General features: G+C 37.6%; 1 protein-coding gene across 1 annotated transcript; it reads left to right on the top strand.

Moving 5' to 3' along the window:
• Positions 1-3,523: 3,523 nt before the first annotated feature.
• On the top strand, positions 3,524-7,969 carry LOC110788648 (uncharacterized). Its single transcript, XM_021993284.2, has 4 exons — positions 3,524-3,696; positions 5,100-5,311; positions 6,802-6,894; positions 7,021-7,969. Exons 2-4 carry the CDS (start codon positions 5,181-5,183, stop codon positions 7,685-7,687), a joined length of 891 nt encoding a protein of 296 aa, XP_021848976.1. The 5' UTR covers positions 3,524-3,696; positions 5,100-5,180; the 3' UTR covers positions 7,688-7,969.
• The last annotated feature ends 1,025 nt before the right edge of the window (positions 7,970-8,994 follow it).

Raw genomic sequence — 8,994 nt, 5'->3', positions numbered from 1 at the left:
TTTTTTTTTTTTGACAAAATAAAGCCCACGTATGACGTATCATTTAAGTATTTTCACTCCCCTTAAAAAAGAAAATTAACTAAGGTATTGACCCAGATAATCTGTAGTTATTGACCCAAATGATATCCTCTGCTAAAGCAGTATTACCAATATACTCCCTCCGTCCCACATTAGTTATTGCACCTTCCTTTTTCGTCCGTTCCGGATTAGTTGTTACACTTCTAAATTAGGAATGACTCCACAATTATTATATTGTCCCTCTCTCCCTACTAATTTTTTTTTTGTCCCCACACCCTCTCTCATTCAATTAAAAAAATATTTCATTAACTCCTATCACATCTACTTTTTAAATAAAATAACAATTGATAACCAAACAACCACTTATCACCTAAAATATTGTGCAAAGATAAGTGTAACAACTAATCTGGGGCGAAAGGGGTACTTTTTTTTTATATCCTCTACTTGTATTATTTGAGAATTTGTGAGATTATCTCGATAAATATTTTTCAAAGTACTTTTTATAATTTTTAATCTTACACAGTATCCGGATTTAAAAACATGTTTTGGAGATTATGAGAAACAAAGTACTCCCTCCGTCCCAAAATATAGTGTCTGTTTTCTTTTTCGGGTATCTCAAAATGTTGTGCCTACTTCTAAAATTTCCTACTTAATCAACTGATTTTTTTCCCAATATACCCTTATTAAACAACTTAATTGCCATAACAATCCTACTTTTTCCTACAAAAATGTGGTATCGTATTTAATTTTTGTACCATGGAAAATAGTATGATCCCATAATTAATGTTTCTATAATGAAAATGTGGTCCCATAATTTATCGTCGTTTATCTTTAGGGGGGGGGGGGGGAATTGGAGGGAATCATTTAAAAAAATTGTTAAAAAAATGAACACGTGCAAGCCACACGCCGGTTAACGCCGAAAAATTGGCGTTGACCACCGGAAAATAGTCTTTGGTCCTTATTCACAACAAAAAAACGAATTGGGCCCTATGTCACAACTTTTTTTTAAAAGGTCATTTGTCACAATTTTTGTGATTTAAAAGGTCCTTTATGACACAAATTTCCTAATAATTAATCATGTCATTTCTCAAGTTTCTTAATTTCCGTGAAAACACGGGCACTATATTATGGGGCGGAGGAAGTATAACCTACAAAAAATCAAGCGAGGTATCAAAGTTCTTTTTTACTTTACTGTTGAATATAGTCACTGACAAAATGTTTCGATGAAAAATAAGTGAGTTAAGCACAAACATGGGGACTCATCTTTTATTATTTTTTCACCGTTGGGCCTATAGCTTTGTTTTTACCATTTAGGATCTACTATTCACTTTCCAGTCAATATTAACCTAGGTGAAGTAAAGGTTAGTCCATTTGATTAAAAGATTAGTCATCTTGGTTAAAATACACGTGACAACTATTGCTTTTTTTTTTGGCAAGCAAGCAAGAATAGATATATTACTTATCAAACAAGGTATCATTTTTTCCACTATCCTTTTCCTATTTGTTTATTATTCCCTCCCTCCACTTGATTTAGTATTATATTACATTCAACTCTCATTTCTTAATACGTGTCTCGGCATTGTTGTTAGAATCGCGATCCGGATCGTAGGATCGTACGATCCATTTTTTGCAAAACGATCCAGATCGCAAGCAGAATCGCAGGGATGGTGGGATCGTAGCAGGATCGGTCAGGATCGTAGCAGGATCGGTAGGATTGTATAGGATCGGTGGGATCGTAATAGGATCGTAAGATCCTACTTTTCACTTATATTGGTGCAGGATCGGTCAGTATCGGTCAGGATCGGAGCAGGATCATATAGGATCGTACAGGATCGTGCAGGATCGGTCGATCTTACCTTTTTACTTGTTAAAATGATCCCTAAAGCAACTAACTTTTTCTTTAAGCCTAAAAATTGATAAGCCAACTTCATAAACGAAAACATTTCTCTTTTCTAATTTATATAACTATTACAAAGCCATATTGGCTTTAAAATATCAATATTATGTGAGAAAAAAAATATGTATTTAGTATCCATGATGTTTGAAAGATATGTATTTATTCATTTAGCATCTTTTTCTTACTCCTTTTTAGAAATTTGTAGGATCTTACGATCCTACGATCCGATTCTACCGATTCGATCCTACCCCTTTCACCGATCCAAGGTGGGATCCCGATCCTAACAACCTTGTGTCTCGGACAACATGTAACTCTTAGAAAATACGAAGGGAGTACTAAATGTCCCCGTATAATACGAACTATACAGAGTAGATGGTAATTTAGGCTATGTTGTTTTTACCTTATTCTCATTCATTTTTACTTATTCTTGTTAAGATCAAACCGGATAAGAAAATTTGAGATAAGATCAGACAAGAAAAATCAAGAACATAGCAGACAAAGAAAAAACAAGAACATAGCCGACAAAGAAAACCAAAAAACACTCATGTAAAATATTAAAACCATATCAACTTAAATTTGAAAAAATTAAACTAGACCAAACCACTTTAATAAAAATCAGACCAAACCAGATACAAAAAAATATTGAAACCAGACCAAAATTTTAAAAGATTTAATACGGCCGAAAAATGCAAGTGTATACCTTAAATAAAGTGTATCGCTATTCGACGTCCGCCCACGCTAAAATCGCCCTACTATTCATAGCGAAAGTACAGAACTACCCTTATACTTCGTATTTTTTTACCCCTCCCTTTCATTTTTTTTTACCCTTTTCACCTCACCTTTCCCTCACCTCTCTCTCATCCCCCCTCCCCACCAATCTGGCTGCCGGAAAATCGCCGGAAAAATGAAATTCCGGCGAGAATTTTTTTACCCATTTTATAATTCGCCGGAAGACTGATATTCATACCTGTTTCTTCATAATTCGCCGAAAAACTGAAATTCTGGAAAACGTTAGTATCTTCATAATTCGTGTGAGAGTTGAGGCGGTGTTTATAGTCGAGGAAGTTGTCCCGGAAAATCGCTCCCGGAAAGCTCGTAAGCTTTAATGGAGGAGGTAAAAATGGTGTTTTTTTTTTAAATTTATTTTATTCATTTCTGGCGCACAAGATTTGCACCGTTCACATGTACCTGGCGCACGGAATTTGCGCCAGTTCCATGGACCTGGCGCACGAAATTTGCGCCAGTTCCATGAACCTGGCGCAAAATCTGTGCGCCATGTCCATGGAACTGGCGCAAATTCCGTGCGCCAGGTACATGTGAACGGTGCAAATTTCGTGCGCCAGGTAAGGATCGGAGATGGGGCAGCGTTGAGGGCGGCGGAGATGTTTATAGCCGGCAAGAGGAAGGGAGGGAGAGAACAGAGAAGAAGAAGGCTCATGAAGGAGGGGGTGAATTTGAATTTAAAGGGTTGAATCGTACTTTAACGTAATAAATTAGGGTATTATTAACAGAACAGGGCGTCAAAAAATCCGTTAAATAAATAGCGAGGGAGTATCAAAGAAGACGGATAAGCGAATAGAACAAAACTTTCACTCGTCAATTTTTTATTCTTTTTTTCTAAATAACGGAGAAAAAAAATGAAAAGGGGATAAAGGAGTAAAGGACTGTCGCTCCTCTCCCCCTCTCTATCTCGCTCTCCTCTTTTTCTGATTTCGTAGTAAAAAACTGTATCCTCCGCCATAGCTTCAAAGCTCGCTAATTTACTGAGCTTTTACCAATCGGTACCCTCTCCTTTTCTCTCTCCTTCTCTAATTCGATGAACTGTCTTCAAACGTTTCTTTATATTTTTGTTCTAATTCGTAGATCCGTTATTTTTCTGGAATTAGGGTTTAGTTTTGTTGTAGATTCATGTATTTTCTTTTCGTTTTATTATTTTTCGCCTTTCTTTTTTTGTTTGATGTTTTCCAGTGATTGGTGACTTTTAGATTTAGGGTTTTGGATCGAGAGATAGTGAAAAGTACTGATGCCTAATCCCGAAATAATTTTTGGTTTTTTTTCTTCAAAGTGTATGTTAACTTTTAATTAGGTTAACAGATTTCTCAGAGAATATCTTACAACTCATTTTTAGGCGGCAGATAATCACTATTTCGTAAGTAATTTGGCCATTTATATGTTTTGTGAAAACTTTGTGTTATCAACAGGAACCCCGTATCTGTGCACATTCAACCTTTATCAGAAATGACAGAACCATACAGCATTTAGCATGTCATACCAATTAACAAATTCTAAAAATACATCACGAATCTACGGTTTATGTTTTTTCTAACACATCTATACAAGGGACGAAAATGACAAAACAACAGCATACACGGGTCGCTATGAATCAGGGCAAGGTGGGATGTTTCATTGGCGCATACGGGGTTCCTGTTTTTAACGCATAGCACACCCGGTTCACCGTTAAATGCTGTATGGTTCTGTCATTTGTCCTAGTAACATCTTGTCTAGATTTCTGATAAAGGTTGAATGTGCCCATGGTCACAGTGTCACACGGCCATGCCTTAATTCTTATATACTGCATTGTTTTGTAAATGAATTGTTTGTTTTTGAAGCTCAATGCTGCTTGAAATATAAGTTTGTTCAACAAAAAACCTGCAATCTGGTGCATGCGAATATTTAGCAAAGCTCAAGTCAGGCTCTAGTGTGTTTGTGGATGGAGAAAGAATTTTTACTGGGATGTTTTCTCTTTGAGGGAACTCACACATCCGAGGGAGGAGTTTACATATTAAATGCCTCTAACAAATAACAATATTGCTAATCTTCAGTGTACTCTTATCATCTTGTTGTCTCCCTTTTTCTCCGTGACAACTCTCAGCCTTCTGTAGATGCGATGAGCTGTATGGTTCAATTCTGTGTCTAAGATGTGAAGGAAGTTGGTAAAAAGTACTGAGTTGTGGGGAGTTGATGGCTCCTAAGCTCTGTAGTTTTTCTTGAGGTGCACTGGTGCTTGAATGTATTGGGGTGTGTTGTGTTGAGGTTTTTGTTTTAACTAACCTGGTGTGGTGTGGAATGTGGATTGTTGTACTCTATGTGTACTGTAGCTGGTTTTTGTTGGATAGGGACTTAAATGTAGCATTGGAATTTGGTTATGGACAATCAATGGATTGATGGGGATGGTTTTTGGCAGGGGAGCATCAGGTGCTGGTTGGTGGTGAGTGTTGGCATTTGAAGATCAGTTTGTATAGAAAGGGAAGAGAGGAATTTGAAGATGAGTTCACGCAGCAGGAGTCGAAGCAGAAGCCGTAGCCGGAGCAGGAGTCCTAGGGATCGTAGAATGCGATCTCCACGCTCTTCTTTTCGTGATGCTCCATTTAGGAGAGATGCACGTCGGGGTTTCAGGTGGTTTGATTTTAACAATGCTCTACAACTGTTTGTTGGGTTGTTTTCCTTTATAAGATGGAAAGATATGTGAAAATATATAGAGAAAAGATGCACAAATTGGGGTGTAGGGGCTGGGTGGGGAGAAAAGAAAGGGAAAGTGGTTGCTGTTGGTAGATGAGATGAATATTGAACTGATCAGACTTCCAAGAGCAGTTGCCTAAAGCTGTTTTTGCCAACATGAACCATCTTTTCCATTAAGTATCATATATGGTAGATGATGTGTTTTTTTTTTCAAAATTTGCACTATCCGTTTCCAGGTTATACGAGTATTAATTTGCGTCGGTGGTGACTGGTGAGATCTGATATGGCCACGTTCTTTTGAACTTATGGGTAAATCCTATCTTTTTTTCCAGCAGGATGAGTGAGGTGTGACCTACTTCTGATAATTAACAGTCTTGTATACTGGAGATTTGTGGAACATGAACCCGCGTCTTGTCCCTGATGATCAACAGCTGCTTCATTTTTTGAATTCTGTCAATTCTCTAAGAAATCTGTTTTTCATTCCCATATTTTTTTTGCATTACGATATGTTACTACTGTAGGTTTTGTGCTAGCTGTAGCTGTAGAGTCTTAAATCTCTTTTGTTCCTGGTACCACTTTGTTGGTTCATTCATTCTTCAGTTATTTTTCGTCCCCTATTGATCAAAGGGGATATCTAGCATAGTTTGATGAGCCTCAGGATTCCACTGAGGACATGTAGGGTTATTATTTTAAGAAGGCACTTTAGCCCATCTATTTCTTTCACGGACAATGTTTATTATTCCTCCTCGAGTAAGATAGAAAGGACTACTTATTGCTGGCTTACAACCTATTTCTTAGTTCCTTTCTGGTTTCAATTCTCTGATGTCAGGTCCAAATATTGTCGAGGAAGAGCACTTGAGTGGTAGAACATGGGTCTGTATAGAATTTCATAGATAAAGTTTGAGAAAATATTTTAATGTTCACAAATTTTCACAGTTGTTCTGCTAAGTTAGGACCTGGGAATCCCTAAAAAACAAGTTACAAATGTATTATCGGTATCATCAAACAAGTTTAGTAATCAAAAATGTATTATTATGTATGACCTCAAGTAGAATTGAGTTGGAGTCATGGAGAGATTATGTTGCGATAAGCCTATAACATTTTGTCTTTCTGTTAAGGTGGAAATGTAGAACCATTGGACCAATATTTGGGGCTATTAGCTGCTAAATTTATTTGATTATTAGTATTAATGTTCAACTTACATACGAAGTATATAATTTCTGTGAGACAGCTTCGATTCCAATGCAAAATTTTATGTTAGATTATCCCTGCTTTTAATCCTCAGTATCTTGGATGTCAGAAAATTTGGCTTCCCCCCTTGCATGAGCAACGTATGTGTAGCACATACAATTTGGGTGCTCTGTTTATGATTAGGTGGATTTTCTTACTGAACTTTGGACGCTAACTTCTGTTGGATACTTTTGCAGCCAAAGCAATCTCTGTAACAACTGCAAACAGCCTGGTCATTTTGCCAGAGAGTGTACAAATGTTGCTGTTTGCAACAACTGCGGGCTTCCTGGGTACTGATTTTCTGACCATCTATTTTGAACCTATAGTTTTTCATGCTTCCTTCAACTTCTGAAACTTATAAGAAAACAGAAAGATAATGTAAGGGGACTAATGATTGAATACATATCTAAGTGCAGGCATATTGCAGCCGAGTGCAGCACAAAATCTTTATGCTGGAACTGCCGTGAACCTGGGCATATGGCCAGCAACTGCTCAAATGAGGGCATCTGCCACTCATGTGGCAAAGCTGGGCACCGTGCTAGAGAGTGTACGAATCCTGAACTCCCTCCTGGTGACCTGAGACTCTGCAACAATTGCTTCAAACAAGGTCACGTTGCTGCGGAATGCACAAATGACAAGGCATGCAAGAATTGCAGGAAGACAGGACACCTTGCCCGTGACTGCTCCAATGAGCCTGTTTGTAACTTGTGCAATGTCGCAGGCCACGTGGCTAGGCAATGCCCTAAAGCCGATGTCCTTGGAGATCGGGGCAGTGGTGGCGGTTTCGGAGGAGGTGGTGGTCGTTATGGTGGTTTCGGAGGTGGTGGAGGGGGTCGTTATGGGGGTTTTGGAGGTGGTGGTGGTAGTCGTTATGGTGGTTTTGGAGGTGGTGGAGGAGGATACCCAATGGGAGGGGGTTATCGTGATATAAACTGCAGGAGCTGTGGGCAGATGGGACATATGAGTAGAGACTGCATGGGGGGTCCAGCTATGATTATCTGCCACACCTGTGGTGGTCGAGGACATATGTCTTTTGAATGCCCTTCAGGAAGAGTGATGGATCGTATGCCAAGGAGGTACTGAAATGGCATGTTATATTGATGGTGCTTTGGAGTTTGGATGCATGCATTACATGGAGATAGTAATTCTGAATAAAAACTCAGTACATTGTCTTGCCTTTTCATTTAGTTCGTCATTGATTTTTGACTTTGTAGTGACTTTTTTCGGCTTGTTTTTTGTTTCCCTGTTGAGAAGTTTAGAACCATTACATATTGGTTAGTGCGAATTATGCTGTTCTATTTTCTGTGCTGTTGTAGTATTTGATGCAAAATACACTATAGGGTTGATTTATTTTTGTGATTGGCATATGCATTTGTTCAGCTTCACTAGATGGTTTTACCGATGAAGTTGTAGACTTGAGAAAGGTCAAGATGCATCCTTAGTTGTGGCTTACAGATAAGGCCATCGGCCATCTTAATACGAAGTACAGACTACAGAGTATGAATTACAACAATAAGTATATCTTTAGACTCATGGAGTTGAAGTTAAACAGAGCCTATAGGCTAGAGGGTTGATACTTGTTAGTTCCTGCACTTGAATGGAACGGAATTTTATCCTGAAGTTGATAATGCACGTATAATTCATATTAATATGGTTATGCCTTGGTCATAATTTGCATGGACCATCCTAATTTTAGATGAAATTCAAAAATTAATTCGTTAGGGTGGAGGTGGAGGTGGAGGTTCCCCTAGAAGCAAAGTTATTAAGTATCTTAATAACCTAACACGTCATGCTGAACTAGAACACAAGAACAAGTACAAGCTTCGAGCTGAAGACCCGAATATTTTTTTGGGATTTGGTGGGTCAAATCACCATACCCAAACTTTTTTATATTCATTCTCATTCTTAGCTTTTCTGATTGTTATTATGTTGGTAAGGTCAGGCCTGCAATAATTATTCCATATGGTTTTAAAGGTGATATACATAAAAAGAAAACTAGAGAGGTACGGGGAGTATACAAATACTATAGACACTACTCCCTCTGTCCCTTAATACTCGACCCATTTTAACTTTTTGCACTATTTACATTATCACTTTAACCCTATTTTATTTCTAGTATATGAAAACAAATATTAGTATATAATATATTTTTGGCTTCATCTTAATATATAATTTCAAAATATTAATATTTTTATAAGTTTTTATAATATATAGTTAAAGAAATTGGTGGTCAAAGTTGTGCATTGACAAGCATGTCCAGTCAAAACAGGCCGAGTATTAAGGGACAGAGGGAGTATTAAAAAAACGTTGTTAAAAAGGAATTTTTTTTAAATACAACCTAATAAAGTTCTCTATTTGCCAATTACAACCTCAAATTTCTAATTTTCCCA

Source organism: Spinacia oleracea, chromosome 2, assembly GCF_020520425.1.
Source record: "Spinacia oleracea cultivar Varoflay chromosome 2, BTI_SOV_V1, whole genome shotgun sequence".
In the NCBI taxonomy this organism is placed as follows: domain Eukaryota; kingdom Viridiplantae; phylum Streptophyta; class Magnoliopsida; order Caryophyllales; family Amaranthaceae; genus Spinacia; species Spinacia oleracea.
Note: the sequence above shows the minus strand (reverse complement) of the source record. Positions and strands in the feature narration are given on the sequence as shown.